This window comes from Terrapene carolina, unplaced genomic scaffold (assembly GCF_002925995.2).
Source record: "Terrapene carolina triunguis isolate 2854851 unplaced genomic scaffold, T_m_triunguis-2.0 Scaffold85, whole genome shotgun sequence".
NCBI classification, from domain to species: Eukaryota; Metazoa; Chordata; order Testudines; family Emydidae; genus Terrapene; species Terrapene triunguis.
In genome coordinates this window covers 4891122-4915697 of record NW_020664436.1, presented here as the reverse complement: position 1 = coordinate 4915697, position 24576 = coordinate 4891122, and the positions used below count along the sequence as shown (strand labels likewise).

Below are 24576 nucleotides of genomic sequence, written 5' to 3'. Positions count from 1 at the left end.
TGTCTACACTACAAAGTTTTGTCAGCAAAAGTTATGCCGCTTTAATTAAAACCGCTGTTGCATGTCTACACTATGCTCCTTGTGTCGGCAGAGTGCATCCACACTAGCAGCTCTTGCATTGATAGCCGTGCGCTGTGGTAGGTATCCCACTGTGCAACTGTCCGCAGGGTGCTTTAGGAAGGGTTTGCAACGCCTTGTGGGACAGGTACAGCATCACATGATGCAGGTTTCTTAATCCCTTCGGTTCCATGTGCACCCTAATAGATTGTCAGACGCTTTTCAACTGAAGTGGGGGGAGAGAGGAGAGTGGTGTGTCTGGGGTGGGGGAGACAGCAGGCTGACCGGTTGGCAGGGGGAGGGGGAACCCCCCCCATCAGCCCCCAGCTCTGCTCAGCACAGCAGTTTCTCCCGAAGCAGCCCTCTCTGCCTGCCTATGGTTCTGTGATTCCCTAAGAGTTCTCCCACAGCCCCCTCAGCTGCCAGGAGCGGCATCCTGCGCAGATCTGTGAGCGCTCCATGCTGAGGAATGTCAAAGCAGCACAGCAGTCTGTCCCCTCCCTGCCCCTCACTCCCTGCCCCTCACTCCCTGCAGCAGCAGTCTGCCTTCCCCTTCTGTCCTAATGCAGGGCAGAACAGGAGCATTCCACATTAATGATCTGCAAGCTCAGCTGTCAGATACTTCCCGGAGCTTTGAAAGGGGAGCGGTGCATGCCTGCAGGGCAGCAGAGATCAAAACAGTGAGCAGAGCCCTCAGGGCAGGCATTGCGGGATACTGGTGGAAGCCAGTTATGTTGACAAAACAAACAGCAGCATCTACACTAATGCTTTATCACTTTAATTTTGTGGCAAAAAACTTTGTGCTTTTCATTGAGTTGGTTTTATTTTGTAGGCAAAACACCAAAGTTTTGTCGCCAAAAGTAGTTTCTAGTGTGTACACCTCTCTTGTTTTGTCAGCAAAAGCTGCGTAGACAAGGCCAAAGACTAACGTGCTTCAGTGGGGAGAGAAAGTGTCTTTAAATTACAGAATCTTTTATAAGCAGTAGAGTTATTCATAAGCAAGTGTAAAGGGGCTGAGCTGTAACGTGATGAGTTACTCCTGTGTTAGGCTCCAACCAATCCACAAGCCAAGAACTGATCTGGTGACTCAGGGAAGGTATATAAGCTTCACAGATGGAACAGCAGCTCAGTCTGCTCATTGTCACTTCAGGGCTTGGAACTTTTTTCTGCCTGCTAGGGCCAATAGAGTCCCCAAGCCTTAGCCTGCTCCAGCCTTGCTCTTGCTCTGGTCTTGTTCCAACTCTGCTCTGGACTCCTGATTCCAGTGCTGACCCCTGGCTCCTACCGCTAGACATGACTGCCATGGCTCTGACCACTAGGCCTAACTATCCCCATCATGGTTTCCAACATGAGCCACCCTAAATTCCGCCTTTTTAGCCAGAAGTGGCACTGTAGGTTAGCCTCACCTTACTTTTTACCAACTGGATGTCAACCAATCTACATGCACCAATCAGGACAATGAGAAACCAGACCAAAGTCATCATTAACTCCTTTAATGAAGCCCCAGGGAAGGATTACATGTGATAACAAATGAAAGTCCCTTACCTCAGGACTCAAGTTCAGATCTCCCAAACTAAAAGTCCAAAACACAATCTGTATGTCTGGTCAGGCTAATCTTCCAGAGTTGAAGGGAGATTTCCACCTCCTGCAGGGTGTTCAACTTCTAGTCTGCTCCCCTATACTCAGCTTTCTTTCTCTTCCTTTTTAAATAGGTCACTAGGGCAGAGCAGAGAGTAATTGAGCCCAGACTGTTCTGTTGGTGAGCGCCAGGCTGATTCTTGAAGGGGTGGTACACCCCTTCATAGCAAGATGGTCAGTTTTCCAGTTCTTTTTTATGTCCTTGTTTGGGTTTGATCTAGGAGCTTCTCAACTATTGCTTCTATGGCCTGGGAAAATGAGGAGAGTGAGAGAAGGAGCTTCCACTTCTGTTCTTGGCCCTTCCCTTAATCCTCACTGCTACTTCTTTATATCCTTCTCCTAAAGAGACCACATGGGGACACTCCATTTCTAGTAAAAGGGTTGAATATCTTCTCCAAAGCAGAGCAAGCCTCTGCCTAGTTCCTTTTGTAAGCCATCAACAGCTTAACCGCCTACATTAGTGCTGGTTATGTACACTTCATCACAGGTGTCAATGCCAGAATCTCACAGGATTGTGTGCATGCAGTTGGTGGTATTGAACACAGAATTGGTAGTTTCATTTCACCATTTGAAATCTGAGCTAAATTCTCTGTTTGAGATGCATCCTGATGTACATGTATTCTTGCAGTGACTATTAAGAGCACATAGCCAGCCATCTTCTGAATGCTTCCTTGAGACACTGTTTTATAACTTTTCCTTGACCAGATAAAATCTGAGGTATCAGACACAGAGGAGATGCTCAGATGTCACAATAATGAGCACAGTATAGAATCCAAGACAGAGAAAGAGATATTGAACAAAGGTAGATGGGCCTGAATCCTATTGTCTTTTTGATTATCAGGAAGTACTTAGAATAAAATGACTACCATGTATTAAACATGGGAGAAGGGCTTGAAAATACATTTCATCAAGAGGATGTTAAAGAACTTTTGCATACTTCTTCAGCCTTGTGTTTCCAAATAAAAGCACACTGCAAATTGTAAATAAATAAAAAGAATAAAACTATAGTAAGAGAAAATCATAGATAATTGTCCCCTGGCGAAAGGAATGGAGGGGAAAAAACATATGATAGATGCTTGTCACATTGCTTACAGCACCACTGGATGACTCTCAGGAACCACAAAGATGGGTGAGGTAGAAAACCAATCAACCAAACAAAACCTAAATAGGATAGAATATTTGGTTCCCTTGGTAAAGCTACCAAGAGGAGCAACCACAGCTTATAAAACTCTTCTGCCAAAGACAGTGTCTAAGATGTCATGTCATACTATTTGGAAACAATCTGAACTGAAAATAACAGCACAATTTTACCGATGTCTTCATATGTGGACTATTTTTTAGTACCTGTAATTGCTGTTCTTTTAGTAGAGCCTTCATTCCCACTAAAGAAATAATTCCTCTTGCTTTGTCAAAAGACTTCCTTTGATTCATCCCACAATGAAAAAATTATACCTTTTTTCCTTTTAGCCACTGTAATTTACAGCACAAAATTTACTAATCTGAATCAATTGCAGATATAGTTTACATTAAAAAACAACAACAAAGAATGCCAAGGAGAGGGGAGATTGCGAATAGTCTATAGAAAGATTAAAAAAAAAAAGTAAGTGATTCAGAACCATCGAATTGGCCCATTTGTTAGGAAGCTCATATTAGAGTATGATGATATAACTGTTATTCTCTTCCTCCCTTTCCTTTCCTTCATGTTTGTTTTTTGTTCATTTGTGGTATCTTGTCTTTAATTTGATTTTAACTCTTTGGGCCTGGGACCATATCTACCCATGTATTTGTCTGACTCCTAGCACAAAGGACTCTTAATCCAGACTGGTGCCTTTGGACAATACCATTATATAACTAACAGTGTTCAGGGGTTTTCAGATTCACTGGTGTGTTTTTCCTTGGTAATCATACAGTGCATATACTAGTTCTTATGGTCTGTCTGTTGTGCTTGGAAATTCCCATTTATATATCTTAAACGTTGGTACTTCAACTTTTGAGCCATTTCCCACCCTATCACTCAGATATTAAATGTAATTTAATGTAAAAGTTAACTGTGGATAAAACTTCCTCAAGATACCAAGAAAAACAGAGCAAAAATATTGAAACAATTTAGATTAGGTTGAGTGATGGTGAGGATTGGGGTAAGAAGTTGAGGGAGCAATGTTTTGTTGTGAGTATTTTGATGAGGAATTCTGAGTAAAATAACTAATCAGAGCAGACTGGCCATTGGTCTCAGTCTAGTCTGTTTAGCCCAGGATGTAATTATTCCTTTGTCAACAAGAAGCACCACAAGTGAACTAAATGAATTGAAATAAATTCATAATTTGATTTGAGTGTGAAAAATATTTCTTTATTTCAGATTACAGAGATGATCACTGTAGTACAAACATTTTCTGCACTTAGTATGTCTACAATTGAAGGGATAGATATTTTGGCAATAAAGTTCAAAAATATCTACCAGAGTGTTCAAAAGAAACAATACGATATTCTCGACCCACGAAAAACCGAATTTGATGTAGATTTTGTAGACTTCATGACAAAAATTGAAGGTTTAGAGGTAAGTAACATTGTTATCTGTAATTTATTCAGGGCACGATCTCATCATTTTTACGTATTCAGAACCCCTTGGACTTCAGTGAGAGTTTTGACTGACAAAGAACTGTATGATTTGGCTTTATTTGGTGAATGGTAGAGTTTGTTAGGAAAATAATAACAAATTTCACAACTTGTGCAAAAGCTTTTATATGTACCTGATCCTTAAATTTCTTGCCTTTCTTATGGTTATTTACAGATTATTAACTGCAGGAATATACTTGCCTACAGTTTTGTCAATGATATAGGTGTCTGTTTTCCAGTTCTTGTGTACTCATAGCTCCCATTAATATTATAGGAGTTCTGTTCTAACTTTGGGAAAATGTTTCACAAATGTAAGTTTTGCTATATACTGTGTACAGTGGACACCATTGAAAACTGCACATTTACCCCCCGTGGTAGTTAAATTTACCAAGGTATCTGAGGAAGCATTCTAAATATAGGTAAATATTTCAAACATTGTGATAAAGATAAATATGTGGGTGTTGTAAACATTCCTTATTATTGACACCCACTGATGGGCAAGAGTTGGATCTCTTTCTGGGTTGATCTCTTGCCAGAAAAGATAGGTTCTTCTTCAAGTGATTGCACATGTCTGTTCTACTTAGGTATGTGCACATCCAGTGCACTTGAGTTGGAGAGCTTTCACTAGTAGTACCCTGTGCTTACCGGTGCCTTCAGCTGTGGGTTTAAAGGCTGGAACTGCCCTGACCTTCCCTCAGTTCCGTCTCATCTTCCATGGCTAAGAGTTGGAGGTCCTCATGCACTTTGCTTATGGTTTTTCTCGTGAGCTTTTTCACATCTTTTATTTGGCAAATGGTAGTTCACTAATGTAAATAGTTAGATTAGGATAGTTAGTAAGTAGTTTTGTGTTATTTTGCATTTTTTGTCCCTATCTTTGTTTTTCAAGGCCTGAGATGCTTGGTACTGGCTTTAAAAGACAAAAGTCCTCATGCTTTAAACATTTGCCCCTCCAATTGGGTGCCAATGCCAACAAACAACCCACATACTCGCTGACTGTTATGCCAGGATGAGGGACACATCAGAGAAAAATGCAGCACTAGTTGTTCTTTTCTTAAAAGAACACAAACATCCCGGGCAGCATATCTATCCATGCAGTCTCCCCACGCATCTTCTAATGCTGGCCCCTCACAAGTTCTGAGATTTGACTTTATACCAGCGAGGAGTGCTCCCACAGCTTTGTCTGACTCCCTTCACAAAGCTGAAAAGACTCTTTCCCACTGGGAGAAGAGGAGGCACTCCCCTTCACCAGGACCTTCTCATAAGATGCCCCAAACTGTGACTACTTCAGATCCCAGGAAGGGCTTCTTGCGCTACACAAAGGACCCTGGGGACTATTGTGCCTCAAATAAGTCATCTCAGACGTTAACTGTACCAAGGTGAGTGTGTGAGCCTTGGCTTGATGCTCCCTGTTACCATCCCAAGAGAGGCTTGACCCACCAGTGATGTCGACTCCATTACTGACTCTGTCAGTGCAGTTGAAATCAGTACCCACTATTCTGTGCATCTGTCAAGGCTCCTTCCCCACTCTGAACTTTAGTGAACACTGATAATTGTCATAGACTGCAAAAGTCCACATTCCTGATCAGCCCTTGTACTGGACATGTAACTTGGCTGTAGGCAAGGTTACAGAGTGTGACATGAAGGGTTGAATTGTCACCGAAACCTCCGGGTTGATGAGTTTGGGGTCCACTAGGGATTGGTGGATAGTCGACACTTGTGCCCCAGTGTCCCTCCACGCGATAACCTTCTTTCCGCCCACTCTCAAGGTTTCCCTTCGCTCCGAGGGTATTTGAGAGGCATCTGGGCCTGGGAATCTTTGGTGTGATTGTGGTGTAATGAACTGTAGTCGGTTGGGGTTCTTGGGGCAGTGGGCCTTTATATGTCCCAGTTCATTACATTTAAAACATCGCCCTGCTAAGGTATCACCGGGGCGATGTTGGTTGGTGGAGACTGGTGTGGTGGGGTGAGAAGGCGTCTGGGGTTTCCCTTGGGATGTAGGTGGGGCCTTGGGTTGTCCCCGGTGGTAAGGTTTTGTTTCGGGTTGCCCCTTCTAATATTCGCTCCAATTGCTACTAGTTTTTTTCTTTTCTGCCACCTCCACCCATTTGGCTCCAATCTCGCCCACCTCGGTTACAGTTTTGGGCTTCCCATCTAGGATGTACCTTTCTATTTCCTCAGGAACACCCTCTAAAAACTGCTCCATTTGCATTAGGAAGGGCAACTCTTCTGTAGATTTAACACTTGCTCCTGATATCCAGGCATCCCAATTTTTCCCAATGTGGTAGGCATGTCGGGTAAATGACACGTCTGGTTTCCACCTTAGGGCTCTGAACCGCCGACGGGCATGCTCAGGTGTTAGCCCCATTCTGATTCTGGCCTTGTTTTTAAAAAGTTCATAACTGTCCATTTGTTCCTTAGGCATTTCAGCCGCCACCTCTACTAAGAGTCCACTGAGCTGCGGCCTCAGCTCTACCATGTACTGGTCTGTAGTGATGCTGTACCCAAGGCAGGCCCTTTCAGAATTTTCTAAGAAGGCGTCAGTATCATCGCCTGCCTTGTAGGTGGGAAATTTTCTGGGATGGGAAGCGGTACCTGGAGCGGGGTTGCTAGGGTTGGCTGGTATATCCGGCCTAGCCCTTGCTAATTCCAGTTCATGCTTCCTCTCTCTTTCCCTCTCCTCCATAGCTCTCTTGTGGGACGCCTCCTCTGCCTTAATTTCTAATTGTTTTAGTTCCATCTGTCTCTTATGTTCGTTTTCTTTTTCTGTTGCTTCCAGTTGAGCCAGTTCTAGTTTGTTAGCTGCTTCAATGGTAGTCATTTTCCTGCTTTCTTGTGCTGGGCCACACCCCTCTGCAGTTCACTGAAACTGGGATGCACTCAGCTCAGGGCTGGCTTAGTTAACAGAGACTTTTTAACTAGCTATACCCGAGAGGTAGAAAGAAAAAAAAACAATTCAGCTTGTAAATTCCTTTTGCCAGCTGCTTGCTCACTGCATGAACCCTTCTCTTAACAAAGACCCTTGTTAAAAAAAACTTAACACCTCTGCCTTCATGCAAGGATGAGATAAGATATGCATCTACCTTCAGCTCTGCTAGAAAGCAGCTAGAAAGGAGAAAAAAAAATCTTACTGGCTTTTGGTTTAAAATGATCCCACCGCTCTGCCACCATGTCAAGGCTCCTTCCCCACTCTGAACTTTAGGGTACAGATGTGGGGGCCTACATGAAAACTTCTAAGCTTAACTACCAGCTTAGATCTGGTCCCCTGCAACCACTCCCAATGGGCTAACTCCCTTCCCTGGGTAGCCTTGAGAGACTCTTCCACCAACTCCCTGGTGAACACTGATCCAAAACCCCTTGGATCTTAAAACAAGGAGGAATTAATCATTCCCTCTCCTTTCCCTTTCCCCCCACCAATTCCTGGTGAGTCCAGATCAATCCCCTTGGAAAGGAAAAATCAATCAGGTTCTTAAAAAGAAGGCTTTTAATGAAAGAAAAAGGTAAAAATCATCTCTGTAAAATCAGGATGGAAAATAACTTTACAGGGTAATCAAACTTAAAGAGCCCAGAGGAACCCCCTCTAGCCTTAGGTTCAAAGTTACAGCAAACAGAGGTAAACACCCTAGCAAAAGGTACATTTACAAGTTGATAAAACAAAGATAAAACTAACACGCTTTGCTTGGCTGTACTTACAAGTTTGAAATATGAGAGACTTGTTCAGAAAGATTTGGAGAGCATGGATTGATGTCTGGTCCCTCTTAGTCCCAAGAGCGAACTCCCCCAAAACAAAGAGCACAAACAAAAGCCTTCCCCCCACCAAGATTTGAAAGTATCTTGTCCCCTTATTGGTCCTTTGGGTCAGGTGTCACCCAGGTTACCTGAGCTTCTTAACCCTTTACAGGTAAAAGGATTTTGGAGTCTCTGGCCAGGAGGGATTTTATAGTATTGTACACAGGAGGGCTGTTACCCTTCCCTTTATAGTTATGACAGCATCCATCTCTGCTACCAACAGAAGGACCTGCAACCTCTACTGGGGATCCGAACTCACTTTCCCAGATCCCGATCAACTTCAGTAGCCTTCCTAAACAACATACTGATCGTGGACATGAGTAGAGCAGCCACTTGGATGCCCATACACATGTTCACAAAACATTCCGCAATCAATGAGGGTTTAAGATTGGTCACATTGCTAGATCTTACAGTGTTATCATCACTTACACATGCAATGCTGAAACCCCTTCTGTCCAATGAGAGACACCGTTCAACAGTCATCTGAAGTGAAGCACCCACAGGGACACTCTTCAAAGAAGAGAAGGTTATTCACCCTGTGCAGTAACTGAGGTTTTTCGAGATGAATGTCCCTGTAGATGCTCCACTACCCACCCGTCTCCCCTCTACTTTGGAGTTCAATTTCTGGACTCTATGGTAGAGAAGGAACTGTGGGGGGTCTGGTCACATACGCAAGGTAGTTGCCAACAACAGCACAAGACGGGGACAACGCATGCGCAACCCAAACAAGCACTGCTGCAGAAATTCTTCAATCAAAGATACAGGGATGCACATTCACCTGAAGTGGAGCACCCACAGGGACACCCATCTCAAAGAACCTGTTACTGTACATGGTGAGTAACCTTCTTTTCCTCATCAAATAAGATCTGGTCACCAGAGACCTCAGGCCCTGAGAGGATTGCTAGCGAGACTCTGAGCACTTTGGTACTGTGAAACACGTTAAGACTTCAACTAAATCCCATACCTGAGTAGTAAAGGGCTTAGTGCGAAAGACTGCTATGACAAGAGAATGGATTCAGTGGAATCCTTTACCCCATTGGTACCAACATCAGCACCTCACACAATGGCTTCTGTAACATCATCAGTGCTTTTAGCAAGTTCTTTTGTGCCCCCAGTACTGCAGGAATTCCAGTACCTGAAAGACCTCATGATACCAAAATGAGCTTGAATCTCCGCTCCTTGTAACCTCAGGACACCTCTAGGTATTGAGATCAAGAGGGTCGCTGACTGCTCATGTTTTTGTGAGACCTACCTCTTCTCCATCTTCTACTATCCGTGAGAAGGAGTTATTACCTCTGATCAATATGTGGAGGAGCATTCTGACTCAGTGTCTGAACTTTCTGTTCAAGGCTCTCCAATTTATTCCAGGAGGTGTTATTCCCTAATGTAGCTGCAACAAAGACAGGACACCAGACCCCTGTCTGCTATGGTATGACTTGGCATGACCAACACTGGATATCTCCCCACGTGCCTTATGGTCTCCCTCATTGGCCTTACTGGGATTCATGGGCAATGTACTGCCAGTAATTATGAGAGACCTCAACTCAGTCCCATAGGGAACACAGAAGACCTCATTCCCCAGTACTATCTATCCCTTCTCTCCACTTTAAGAGTCTGAGAAGACCTTTGAGGAGAAAGAGGCAAGGATGGACAAGGAGGTTACACCCCTTACAAACATCTCTTTGTCATCACCTGATGAGGCAGTAAAGCCACCTCTGCCATTGTTCGCTGATGACTTTAAACATTTCTGGGACCTGATGAGTGGGTCGCTGACACCCTGCACATTCCCCTGGAAGAATTCTGGGTTTCCCATCGCAAGCTTCTGGACATAGTGCACAGCTCTTCCTCAGCACTGGTTGCACTGCAAATTACTGAATCCCTCCTTGAGCTAGCTTAGTCCATCTGGTAAACCCCAGCAATGTCCCGCACATACATGCAGGCAAGCTGATAAAAAATCCTGGCCTTGATTCTGTCACCCAGCACCAAATTCTTTTGTTGTCGCCCCAGTCAATGAAAGGGGCAGGCAACATACTCAAAAAGCCATTCCTTATAAGGACCAGAAACCTCCAGACCTTTTTGGTTGTAAGAACTACTCATTAGCAATATTACAGTTCAGGAAAAATAATCACCAGGTGCTGATGTCAAAATATGACTACCTGAACTATGAGATGTTTAATGCATTTATTGACCATTTGCTACAGGAACATCCAGAACAGTTCAGTGTCATAATAAAGGAGGGTCAGCTCTTGGCAAAAACTTCACTGCAGGCTTCACATGATGCTGCAGATACTGCAGCCAGGTCTATTTACAACACAGTAGTGATGAGGTGAGCTTCCTTCTTTCCGTTTTCTGGTTTCCATGTAAGATTTACTTTTCGATGGCCAAAAGCTTTTCGCAGATTCCACAAATGACTCGCTTAATACCCTAAAGGACTCTATGGCAACACTTAAATCTTTATGGATATACACCCCTGCAAATAAGAGGAAGTTTAACAGATCTCTTTTGGCACAAAGAACCTGCCCTGCTCACTGTTCCACCTTCTGCAGGCCACTGGAACCACCAGCTAAGAGGTTGAGATTTTCAAAGAAAAAACCTGCAACTACCTAGATTGTGTCATTCCAGCCTTCAACTTTGTCCAAGCGCCAGTTCTGATGGTTCGGTCCAAGAGTCCAGACCACCCAATGACCAGGTTTTCTCTGCTGCAAAGCACAACCCCCCTTCCTCCATGTGGGCACTACCTCTCTCTGTTTCATCAAGCATGGGAGACTATAAAATCAGACAAATGGGCATTGAAGGCCATTAGTTTGGGTTGTATTGTCCAATTTACCTCCATCATGCCCTTCCAACCCCCTTCTCTGTCCCTCTTTAGGGATCCCTCTCAGAATCATTTGCTGACACAGGAGATTTCATCGCTTCTAAGTCTAAGAGGCATAACACCAGTCCCACTTCAACACAGGGGAAAAGGATTCTATTCGAGATACTTTCTGATACCCAAGAAAAACAGGGATTGGAGGCTGATATTAGATTTCAGACAATTGAAGAAGCATGTCAGACATCTGAAATTCAGGGTAGTATCCCTAGCAGCTATAATTCCCTCCCTGAATCCAGAGACTGGTTTGCGACCCTCAGGATCAAAAATGCCTATATCCACATAGCGATTCATCCTTCTCACAAAATATTTCTTTGTTTTACATTCAATCACAATCATTACCACTATCAGGTCCTACCCTTCAGCCTGTCTTCAATCCCAAAGGTGTTCTCAAAAATCATGGTGATCATAGCCCCTACCTCCGTTGTCTAGGAATAATTATCTTTCCCTAACTTGACGACTGGCTCCCCAGGGGCTGCTTATATCAGGAGGTAGTTCAAATAACAACTTCATTATGTTGAAGTCTAGGCCTACAGGTGTAAATCTTGAGAATTCAATATTACTCCCTACACAGCAAATTCTGTTTATAGAAGCATTTCTGATTTTGATAATGGGTAGATCTTACCTCCTTCTGGCTCTGAAGGAACTTATCCAAAGAGTGCAGCTCAATCCTCAAGTTCCAGTTAAGGACATGTCTGTAATTGCTGGGACGCATGGCACTTCAGTTTTTGTGGCACAAAATGGCAGGTTGCATCTTCAAAGTTTCCAGGGGTGGCTTAGGACAGTTTATGTACCCAACAAACACAATCTGCACAAACAGGCATCTGTATGCACCTGAGTCATGCAGTCACTCACCTGGTGGAGTAAATTGTCCAAAGTTCGTGCAGGATTCCAGTTCAACCAGAATCCCCCTTTGGTCATGTTAACATCAGACACTTCCCACTTGGGATGGGGAGCAGGTTTTTCAGTCCTCATGCAGTCGAGGGCAAATGGTCACAACAGGAAATCAATCTATTGGATTTAAGAGTGATCAGAATGCTTGGCTTCATTTTCTTTCCCTACTCAAAAACAAGGCCATCAAGATCCTGACAGGCAACATAGTTTTCATATATTATATCAATTGTCAGGGCAGAGCAAGTCCCCCCTCACTCTGCACCAAAGCAGATAAATCTTTGGAACTGGGAATTGGTGCATAGATAATCAGATAGTCATCTCAACTTCTTACCTCTTGGGTATACAAAACACCCTGGCAAACAACCTCATCAGACACTTCTCTCTAAATTACAAATGGGAGTTGGACTCCTGAGTCTTCAACAAAGTACTCCTACCTTGGAGATTTCTAGAGGTCAACCTTTTCGCCATGGCAGTCAACACAAAGTGCATGAAATTCTGGTCCAGAGGGGGACTCGATCCCCAGTCTCTGGGAGATGCTTTCTTCATTGCATTGACAAAAGGTCTTTTTTATGCATATCCTCCAACTCCATTGCTCTTAAAGGTTCATATCAAGATCAGACAGGACCAAGCCACAGTAATTTTGATTGCAACAACACAGCCAAAACAAGTTTGGTTCCCAATCAAACCTTGACTGTTGTCTCAGGAGGCAGGTCAGATGCTTCACCTCAATCTGAACATTCTGCAACTATAAGCATGGTTCCTTAAGGTTCCTGGGACTAGAAGCTGCTGGTTCAATGGAAGTACAAATTGTAGATTCCTTTCAGCTGTTGAAAAGTACAAGACATATTTACCTTCAGAAATGGAGAAGATAATCACTAGTGTAACCAGTGCCATACTTTCCCCTATCCAGTTGTCTCTTTCTACAATTTTGAATTACCTGTTGCAATTGAAAATTTCAGACCTTTCTATGAGTTCCATCAAGGTTCATTTAGCAGTATAGTTTGTAAAGAAAGGGTCTTGATGAGACCACAACTAAAACTCCTAAGTCAGGTAGTCTCTGATTTCCACCTTAATCAGACTATACTTCTGCCTAATTGTTTTCCGAAATCACACATAGAATCATAGAAGATTAGAGTTGGAAGAGACCTCAGGAGGTCATCTAGTCCAACCCCCTGCTCAAAGCAGGACCAACACCAACTAAATCATCCCAGCCAGGGCTTTGTCAAGCCGGGACTTAAAAAACCTCTAAGAATGGAGATTCCACCACATAAGAACATAAGAATGGCTGTACTGGGTCAGACCTAAGGTCCATCCAGCCCAGTATCTTGTCTACCGACAGTGGTCAATGCCAGGTGCTCCAGAGGGAGTGAACCTAACTGGTAATGATTAAGTAATCTCTCTCCTGCCGTCCATCACCACCCTCTGACAAACAGAGGCTAGGTACACCATTCCTTACCCATCCTGGCTAATAGCCATTAATGGGCTTCACCTCCATGAATTTATCCGGGTCTCTTTTAAACCCTGTTAGAGTCCTAGCCTTCACAACCTCCTCAGGCAAGGAGTTCCACAAGCTGACTGTGCGCTGTGTGAAGAAGAACTTTCTTTTATTTGTTTTAAACCTGCTGCCTATTAATTTCATTTGATGGCCACCACCTCCCTAGGTAACCCATTCCAGTGCTTCACCACCCTCCTAGTGAAATAGTTTTTCCTAAAATCCAGTCTAGACTTCTCACACTGCAACTTGAGACCATTGCTCCTTATTCTGTCATCTGCCGCCACTGAGAACAGCCTAGCTCCATCCTCTTTGGAACCCCCCTTTAGGTAGTTGAAGGCTGCTATCAAATCCCCCCTCACTCTTCTTTTCTGCAGACTAAATAAGCTCAGTTCCCTCATAAATTATGTGTCCTACTCCCCTAATCATTTTCATTGCCCTCTGCTGGACTCTCTCCAATTTGTTCACATCCTTTCTGTAGTGGGGGGCCCAAAACTGGATGCAATACTCCAGATGTGGCCTCACCAGTGCCGAATAGAGGGGAATAATCACTTCCCTCGATCTGCTGGTAATGCTCCTACTAATGTGGACCAATATGGCATTAGCCTTCTTGGCAATAAGGGCACACTGTTGTCTCATATCCAGCTTCTCGTCCACTGTAATCCCCAGTCCTTTTCTGCAGTACTGCCGCTTAGCCAGTCAGTCCCCAGCCTGTAGCAGTGCATGGGATTCTTCCATCATAAGTGCAGGACTCTGCACTTGTCCTTGTTGAACCTCATCAGATTTCTTTTGGCCCAATCCTCCAATTTGTCTAGGTCACTCTGGACACTATCCCTACCCTCCAGTGTATCTACCTCTCCCCTCAGCTTAGTGTCATCTGCGAACTTGCTGAGGGTGCAATCCATCTCATCATCCAGATCATTAATGAAGATGTGGAACAAAACCAGCCCCAGGACAGACTTCTGGGGCACTCCGCTTGATACTGGTTGCCAACTAGACATCGAGCCGTTGATCACTACTCGTTGAGGCTGACGAGCTAGCCAGCTTTCTATCCACCTTATAGTCCATTCATTCAATCCATACTTTTTTAACTTGCTGTCAAGAATACTGTGGAAGACCGTATCAAAAGCTTTGCTAAAGTCAAGGTATATCACATCCACCGATTTCCCCATATTCACAGAGCCAGTTATCTTATCATAGAAGGCAATCAGGTTGTTCAGGCATGACTTGCCCTTGGTGAATCCATGTTGACTGTTCCTGATCACCGTCCTCTCCACCAAGTGTTTCAAAATGGATTCCTTGAGGACCTGCTCCATGATTTTTCCTGGGACTGAGGTGAGGCTGACCGGTCTGTAGTTTCCAGGATTCTCCTTCTTCCCTTTTTTAAAGATGGGCACTATATTTGCCATGAATAGGCATGAAGAGAGTCTTCACACACTCGGCGTCAGATGGGCCCTCTCTTTTTTACATAGATGGGATGAAGTTCTTTAGTACCTCACCTCAGCTATTTGTATCCTGTGCAGAGAGAATGAAGGCAATATCAGCTCAAAACTTTCTAACCGGATAACTGCTTGCATATATTTCGGTTACGAGGTAGCTAACACCTTACTTCCATGTAAGCTTTCAGCTCATTCCATGAGAACCCAGGCTCCTTCAGTGGCTTTCTTAAGAAATATATCTATATTGGACATCTGTAGAGCAGCAACTTGGTCTTCGGTACATACCTTTGCCAAGCATTATGCCATCACCACTGCCTCCAGAGCTGATTCAGTCTTTGGGAAAGTTGTGCTGCAATACTCTTTTAAGTAGACTCCAAGTCCCACCAAAAAGTACTAATTGGGAGTCACCTAAGCAGAATAGACATGTGTAATTACTATGCTTTGTGAGGTGTCATTTGAGAAGTCATGATCTGTTGAACATTACTATCTTGTTGAATATTGTGTTACCATTGTATGTAAAGTTATGAAGTTTTGCTCTGTGTGTTACTGAAATATGTTTTGAGTCTGAGATGCTCACAGCTGGCCTTTTGGTGGCAACAAGGGAGCAACTAACATCCCCAGACAGATTCACATTAGGACTAGCCAGCCAGGGGTTGATGGCCCATTAAGGAGAATCCACTCTTCCACTAGATCCCTTCCGAAGCACATAGACAAGGGAGGCCTGGTGTCTCAGCAGGGCACATAGAACATACCACCCCTGACTCCATGTTTGAGACAGTATCTTTCCATGCGCATGGATTGGGGGGTATAAATTGGAGTCTGTAACATCAGCCAGGACCTCTCCCCTCCCACATCTACTATGAAGGCAACAAAAACACTGGGAAGAAAAAGACTTTGAAGTGTGGAGTTTGGTCCCAGACTGAGCAAGGAATTCAGCCTGTGTATTAATAACTATGACTTGCTTAGAACACATAGAAAAACTGTTTGATTCAAATCTTGCTTAGTCTGATATAGCAGTCTAAATTCTAAACGTCTTTATTTTTTATTTCTCATGTAACCATCTCTATCCTTTACGCCTAGCACTTATAATCACTTAAAATCTATCTTTCTGTTGTTAATAAGCTTATTTTAATGTTTTATCCTTACCAGTGAATTTATTTAAAGTGCTTGGGGAATCTGCTCAGATTACAAAGGCTGGTGCATGTTCACTATGCTTTGATGAAGTGGTGAACTAATTAATGATCTTGCATTGTTCAAGAGAAGGTCTTGAGCTGTGTAAAATGGTATATTTCTGGGGTGCAAGGGTTGGGGGGTTTGCTGGTGTCTCTCTCTGTATAGTTCATAAGTAGCTTAGAGAGCATTCATGCAATTTTGCTGGGTATGTCCCTGCACGTTGTTGGCTGACTGATCACAGCACTTAAAGGGGTTTATTGCTTATCATAGCAAGTGGAGTTGCTCTGCCCCTCCTTAGGAAGGTTTAATGGCTTTAGAATTCCAGCTACTAGAATTACCTTCGTTGATCGGGTGCCATCTCTTTAAGATCAGGGCAGGTTGGATGCCCTCCCAATGATATATAATAAAGTTACCAGAGTTTTGGTGTAGATAAGACTTATAGGTACTGCAGTAATGGGTTTAATAAGGGAGCTCAGTTTGGATGTATGGTTTATGTCTCGTTTTCCTGTTATTATTGCTAATAAACTTGGCTTTGTAGCCCTTGAGTCTTAGCAGTCTTCAGGATATGAGCTCTGGGGTCCAGAAGTCCCTATGTTGCACTTCCAGTCACACATTAGGAGCATGGACCCAGGAGTTGATCTCTATTTTATTAATAACTCACCTTTGGAGTAACTGTTGTTACAATTTCTGCTATCAATAAATACTCAGAGAAAATATTCACAGAAAATTATGTATATGTTGAACATGCAAATATATATGATTTGAAACAACATAGAAACAGCAATGATTTCTTGTCATGATCTTCCTTGTTTTCTCTTTCTAGATTGTCATAGTGGTCTTTCTGTGTCTTTTTATTACATTAAGAAGGTATATTTTTTTGTAAAATACTCTTATTAAACATCTAGGAAAGCTATAGTAAATTAATACAGAAATATGTAAATTACTAGTCATTAGTCACATAAAATTTAATATAGCTGGAAATACTCATATTTGTCTTAGGTGCAGATACAGACATTTATGAATACTTGTTTTGGAAGAATTTTGTCTTCACAGCATTCAGTTCAGCTACTTCAAAGGTAATGGCAATTATGCTTACAAATATTTTTAAGTACACCTCTACCTCGATATAACGCTGTCCTCGGGAGCCAAAAAATCTTACCGCCTTATAGGTGAAACCGCGTTATATCGAACCTGCTTTGATCTACCGGAGTGCGCAGCCCCGCCCCCCCGGAGCACTGCTTTACCATGTTATATCCGAATTCGTGTTATATCGGATCACGTTATATCGGGGTAGAGGTGTAGTAATGTTAATTTAAAAATGAATGACCTAGTCTAGTACAGTGTATTTGTGTCTTTATGGACCATGCAAACTTTGAAAGCCCATGGATGAATACTGGTTTTCTAGCATATTTTAAACATTCCTCTATTTCTTAGTTTAATGATAATGTCAGACAGGTTTGGCTAGAATTATCCTTTGGGCAATTTTTTTTGTCACACTCTAGTTTTTGCATAATGCTCATATAACTTTATATATCCCAAAGTTCCAGCGTAGGTTATTAGATCTGCAGAGACATTATTTAAAGGAAATCACTCTAATTTCTTGTATTTGATTATAATCTAATATAGGTTTCAGAAGCTGAATATGCCATGTCTTCAGCAGGAAATAGCACATACTGTTGGACTTATTCTTCAGCATTACATAGCAGAACTTGAAGCTACTAAAAAGGTAATTCTTTTTTGTGTAATTAGACATTTCAAATAGTGTGTAAGTATAAAATCTCCAATATTTAAATATATTCTAATCTAAAGAGTTCCTAGTTTATTTTTTAGCCTATTTTATTAGTCTTGATTTATTATACTTCTTCCTGCATCCTACCGAAGAAAACATCCGGTCTAAATGTGAGCACACTTTTCCTTTCTAAGCACATCTGGGGGAATGCTCCCTCATGAAAATTTTGCAATTTAAAACACACCAAAACATTATACTATTATTACGTAGGTTGGCAAAATGAAAATATGTAATCATTTAGCAATAACCATACCTTGGTTTTACACATCAGCTATTAAAACACAAGACCACATTAGCTGTCCAACGTATTTTGCCTAGGTATAACATGATGTTTATAAATCTAATTATCGTTTACACAAGGCCACTTTATACTGTTCTGACAGTGTAAAAGGGCTTTAATTATATTTACATCCCACTTTATATTTACATCTGGCCCCTTTACATGACTAAAGCAGTGCAAATGAGAATCAGGCTGTAGGTGTCTAATTGAGTAAACTATTATCCACTACACAGACTGGTTATAACTATTAAATTAGTGTCACTGGTTAGCTCTTTGATTGTTTTAAGGCAAACTATTTATGAATCAAAAAGAGCTTCCCAGTAGAGAATTGGGGGTAGGGAAGTCCATCCCTAGTTTGTGCAAGCCTAGAAAACATCGAATATGATCAAGTAGGGCCAGATTTTACTTATCTGTAATGTAGCCATGCAGGGAGCAAGACTTCCTTCCTTCTCTGCTTTGGCACAAAAGAGAGCATGGACTGCATGCGTAGTACTCCCCACAACCAGAAATATTGGAAGTGGTGTGTACAGAGGCATTGGAGATTTTTGTTATCAGTGCCCATTTGGTCAGTGTATGCTTTCTACTGATACTGTTCTGTTGCGTGTCTGAGTTAATGATGATTCAAGATTGTCAAATAACAGGCTCAATTGGAATTATTTAATCAAAGATTATTAATCAGAGATTAGTACAGCACTATACAAAACATACAAAGAATAGATACATTACCACCCTTTGATGTGATAAAGAACTGGGTCTGTGTCTCTTCTTCACTGCAACCGGAGGGATGCGCAGTTTCATCCCTCAACTAATTCTAACACCAGTGTCATTATATAGGGTTTTTAAACAAAGAAAACCTTTTTGCCATAAAATACATATATTCTGATGTAATTTCTATATATTCTCAATTTACCTGATTTATGTGTGAAGGCATAATTATTTACAGCTGAGAGGACTTCAAGATAATATCTTTCAGGGGGGTTTTCTTCCCCCAGAATCATTCTTCCCTGTTGATTCTCTAATAGGAAACATGTACAATAACAAGACTATCTACAGGTCTATAGACATGGAGTTGCCACGGATTATTAGATACAGTCTAACACACAGAATTCCTGAATAGGATTACTTATCAGTCAAGGACCAGTGTTCTGGGCCTTAGAATTCAACATACTCTTTTTTAATATCATAAAGATTCTAGAAAATAGTGGATATATAAATGAATCAAATATACAGAAAGAAAAGGACTAAAAGAGTTAATATTTACTAACAGATACTAACACTCCCAACTCTGGTACTGGTTTGGTATATGGTACTGGGAAATGAGGGTTTATGATGAGACTGAATCCCCTTTACTCTCAGGGAGATTGCATTTGGTACCAAGATGAGACATGATGCCTCTGTCAGTACTGTTCTCTTCCCTAGCACTGTCTGCAAATTAGGGTAAACTTTAAATTAATTATTTAATTACTGCTCCATTTCTAGAGTCAGGGATATGATATTCTTTCTTTGACTCCCAGCATAGTGGAAATGCATCATCTGAATATTCTCCCTGAGATCAGTCTCCAGAAGGGGCCCAGATAAATTTAAGGCATCGTAGTATTCTAGATTTAGGCCCAGATTTTTAAAGATATGTAGGTGTGCTGTGCTCAGCATTGCAATGCCTATCTGATTTAGTAGCCTAAATCTCACTTTCAAAGGGGATTTAGGCAGTTATGAGCCAAAATCCCATTGACAGTCAATGGGATTAAGATGCCTAAGTGCCTAAATCCCTATTCAAAATGAGATTAAAGATTTGTGTACATGGTGCCACAGACCAGTCCATGGGGGTATGAACTGCATGATGCTGTAATGTGTAGCACTTGTGATACAGCAGGGCTGGAGGGCAGCAGGAGAGTGATAGACGGGAGATGTATAAGTCCCAGGATGATCAGAGCCTTATTCTTCTTCGAGTGATTGCTCATGTGCATTCAAATAGGTGTGTGCGCGCCACATGCACGATTGCCGGAAAACTTTTCCCCTAGCGGTACCCGTCGTGTCGGCTGTGGAGACCCCTAGAGTGGCGCCTTTATGACGGTGTATATATGTCCCTGCCGACCTGCTGCCTGCTCAATTCCTTCTTACCGCCCGTGATGGTCGTTGGAACAGCTCAGTCTCTTGCATCTGCAAGTGCCTTACCTAGTGGTTCCCTTGTTTTTGTGTAAGTAGTCGTTAGTTAGTTGTTAATAGTTGTAGATCAGTTTAGCTTACTTCGGTGGCTTCCCCCGTTCTACTCTCCCCGGTGCCAGGGCATGCCTCAGTTGCAGGGGTTTAAGGTGTGCGAGAGGTGTGCGAAACCTATGCTTACAAGGGATCCACACGCTGCCCATCTCAAGTGCCTCGGGGAGGACCATCAGACAGATAAATGCCCTATTTGCAGGCGCTTCAGACCCAGGACTAAGAGGGAGCAGAACTATCGTCTTAAGCTCCTCCTGATGGAGTCGGCCCTTCAGCCACAGCTAGAGCCAACACCAGCATCCTTGGTGTGCAGGGCATGGGCCTCGGTGCGGGATGTCCTGGCACCGAGGAAGGACTCCGCCAGGGAGCACCGGCACCATTCCCCAGCCCGCAAGGCCAGTGCCACCAGGTGGCACCATTCACAGTCCCCGATGCCGCATAAGAAAAAGAAACGAGACAGGGAACGTTCCCCTGGCAAGAAGCCGAGGAGGGATTCCAGTGGGGTGCGTCCTCCAGCGGGACAACCTCGGTCTGGTCCTCAAGAATTGGCACCGTTGACTCCGGCCCCAGTGGCAGAGCCGTTGAGTCAGGCGAGAATGGACTCCCCTACCCGGGATGATTTGGAGGAAGAGCTTGACCTCCCCTTCACTCCGGATACATATGAGGCAGCTCGAGACCTCATTGCCATGACGGCGCAGTACCTGGCCCCGCAGGTGCGGGGCCTGGCTTCGCAAACTCAGGCACCGCCAGTGACGGCACTGGCTGCGGTGTTGTGCCCAGCACCGCGGGCAGCTCTGACATCCTTCGTGGCACCAATGGTGGCACTGCTGTTGATTCATCATCGTCTCCCCAGTACTGCTCGTTGGCACCGTCGGGCTCCGCTCCCCTGTGGTCGGGTACAGAATACTCGTCAGAGTCAGATGCCGAATCTTCTGTCTCCCGACACAGCCACCACTGCTCCTGGTCCTGGGACCAATCCTGGCACCATAGCCAGTGGAACAACCGACATCAGCCATCACTTGGCCACCCCAGTGGCAGGGCCCAGTACAATGGCCCTTTTGGACGCCTTGGGCCTACCACCAGGCTCAGGGTCAGGGATCCAGGCCGGTATTGGTAGTGTCGGCCCCCCGTGTCCCTCCATCAGTGACATCGCTGGTATGCTACACCCCTAGCGCCCCTGAGGACCCCGTATGAGACCAGGGCTGCTGAGCTGCCACAGGCCCCTCCTCCACCAACGTCGGTGGCACCTGAGCCTCTGGTCACGGGGAGCTCCGAGATACCTGACTCAACCTCCAGAGAACCGGAGGGGCAGGAAGACCCTGTCCCAGGAACCTCTTCCTCCTCCTCGCTGGACGAGGCGGTTAGACTTGGGGCCAGAGGGCTGTTTGGCTGAACCCTGGCCTTGGACCGAGGAGGATTGCAGTGGGCGCCTCCTATTATTCCTGCCCCTTCTCCTTGATGGATCTCGTCTAGGAGGCCCAGGGTAGAAGTGGGACAGGCGCTGAGGTCTAAAGGGCTTTCTCTGAGGCGCTGGGGTGTGTAGCCCGAGAGTCCTTTAGGCTATGCAGGCATGTGTCTGTTTTGAGCGAACAGGTCCTCGCAGTCAAAGGGGAGGTCCTGTTTGATGTTCTGGACCTCCGATGGGATACCCAAAACCTGGAGCCTCACACTGCGCCTCATTGCAATGGCGGTGGCCATGGTTCGAGCTGCAGAGTCTGCCGCATCCAGTGCTGCCTGGAGGGCGGTCCTAGACACCATTCTACCCTCCTCAAGGAGCGAGCCAAACTCCTTGCGAGAATTGGCCGGGATTAACTCCTGGAACTTAGCCAACGAGCTCCAGGAATTAAAAGCGTATCGGCTAAGCACTGCCTGCTGATTCGCTACTTGAAGCTGGGGCCCACCAGTCGAATAGACTTTACGGCCAAAGAGATCCAGCTTCTTGGCATCCTGTGACTTAGGTGCAGGGCATGGCTGTCCTTGCCGCTCCTTGTGGTTTGCCGCATCAACCACCAGATTCCCCGGCTGGGGGTGGGTAAAAAGGTGCTCATAGCCCTTTTGCGGCACAAAGTAGCATCTCTTGAAACCTTTAGCCCTTGGTGGTATAGAGGCCGGGGTTTGCCAGAGCACCTTCGTGGTGTTCTGAATTGTCCTTATGAGGGGCAAGGCCACTCTAGAAGGACCCTTGGGAGTGAGGAGGTCCACCATCGGATCCGAGTCCTCTATAACCTCCTCTGCCTGGAGGTTAAGGTTAACTGCCACCCTCCTAAACAGGTCTTGGTGTCCCTTGGTCGGCAGGGACATATATACACCGCCATAAAGGCACCACTCTAGGGGTCTCCACAGCTGACCCGACAGGTACCGCTAGGGGAAAAGCTTTCCGGCAATCGTGCACGCGGTGTGCACACACCTACTGGAATGGACATGAGCAACACATATCAAAGAACAACAGTTACGAGAGGTAAGTAACCGTTTTTTCCCTGTGGACTAAGGCGAGGTTACTACAGGTTAATTAGAGCACCTGGAGCCAATTAAGGCCCTGCCCAAGACCTAATAAACCCCCCTGCTTCAGTCAGATAGGAGGAGGGAAGGAGAGCTGACTGTAGTTTGGAGGTGTATTGGTGTTGACCAGAGAATCAGAGTACTGGGGAAGGGAGATCCTGCCCAAGCAGGGCAGAGGGACTCCCCCAGTACAGAGGACTGAGAGAAACCCTGCCCAAGGGGAAAGAGGGTAAGAAGCCTGTGAAGCTGAAGGGGCTGGGAGCAGAATAAGGGGCAGACCTGGGTCCCTTCCCTGCTCTCCTTCTCTCCCCCTCCAGGGCACTAGCGGAGCCCAAGAATAGGGGCAGGGCTGGCACCCTGACCCACCACACCAAGGAAAAGTGCTGGACCCATCACAATAGCGTTGGCCATTTGCCACACGCTCTAACTCCCCGATGTAGATGTTGCTGCCATGAACTAAAAGGTATCTAGTGTATGTTTATGTAGTCCTGCATCCACCGTACAGGGGTGTGATCAGTGACAAGGATTAATTTACTGCTGAGAAGGTAATATTGGAGTGGCTGTATTGCCCATTTCACTGCTTAGCTCTCTTTTTCTATAACGGAGAAAGCCTTCTCTCTTAGGAACTGTTTGTGGCTCAGGGAGAGTTCCTTGCCATTGACCACCTGGGATAAGCCAGCCCCCAACTCACCTTCTGAGGTATCAATTTGTAGGAGGAATTCCTTGGTGAAGTCTGAGCTGTAGAAAGCAAGCTCCCCACAGAGGTGATCCTTCAGGGTCTGAAAGGCCTTCTCACAGGTTTCTATCCAGCAGATCTTTCTCAGGCTGCTGTCATTGAACAGATCGATGAGAAAGGCTGCAATAGATGAGATGATATCCCTGGCAGAAACCAGTTATAGGATCCTGCCAGCTCCAAAACCTGGTTATCAGGGCTGGGGCCTGGGTGGCCTGAACTAGAAGTTAGTGTCAGGCATGGGTCCAGGGACCAGAAGCCAATTACCAGCAATCAGGTTGGGTGGAATACCAGGATATCAGAATCAAGGGACCAACCGGAGGGCAGGAACTAGGAGGCAGTTACCAAGAGTCAGGCCAAGTCAGGATACCAGAAGGTCAGGATCAGAAGGCAGGAGCAGATAAACACCAGACCAGCAGTCTGTGGCAGGGTGAAGCCCAGTTGTACAGACAACTTCCTGTTTCCTCTTCTAGCTTAAATCCAGAAGCATTGGAGCTCGTCTAATCAGCATGTGGGGGTGGGGCTAGTGTCCCAGTTGGGCTCCATGAATCCCAGTCCCAGCTGCTGTCTGTTAGCTGCTGGGTGGAGGACTGGAGCATGAAGATTCACAGGGCCACTGCGGACCAGGCTTCAAGACCCACAGGGCCTGACATTCCTACTTCCTTGAGGTGGCAACAAGGCAGGCCTTTGAGGCCTGTGCCTTGTCTATAAGAAGTTGTATCTGGCCATTCCCCAATGTATATCGCAGGTAAGTAGTTTTGTCTATGCCTATACAGCATTTTGTGGGGTTCTCCTTGAGGGACTGAAGTACAGCAGCTACCTTCTTTACAGTGTCCTCCTAGTTCTGGCTATAGAAAGCAACATCATTGAGGTAGGCCATGACATTACTATTGTCTAGCCGGGTGACCTGGTCCGTTAGACATTGGAACATTGGTGGGGCCCCATGTAGCCAAAACAGCATGGTCTGAAACTGATGTAGGCTGTGTGTGTGGAGGGGAAGGCTGTTTTTTCTCGAGACTCCAGAGTTAGTGGGATTTGCCAGTATCCCTTTGTAAGATCTTTGGTGGTAATATATTTGGTCTCACCTGGCTTGTTGATGTGAA

The 24576-nt window shown here is 44.7% G+C and overlaps 1 protein-coding gene across 1 annotated transcript in view; it reads left to right on the top strand.

Annotated features, from left to right (window-relative positions):
• The window catches only part of DNAH8 (dynein axonemal heavy chain 8), a 525323-nt gene that overhangs the window by 91765 nt on the left and 408982 nt on the right, over nt 1-24576 (top strand). Inside the window, exons 12-14 of the mRNA XM_026649503.1 lie at nt 4052-4249; nt 16961-17037; nt 17588-17687. Coding sequence (XP_026505288.1) covers nt 4052-4249; nt 16961-17037; nt 17588-17687 — 375 coding nt within the window. The remainder of the gene's footprint in view (nt 1-4051; nt 4250-16960; nt 17038-17587; nt 17688-24576) is intronic.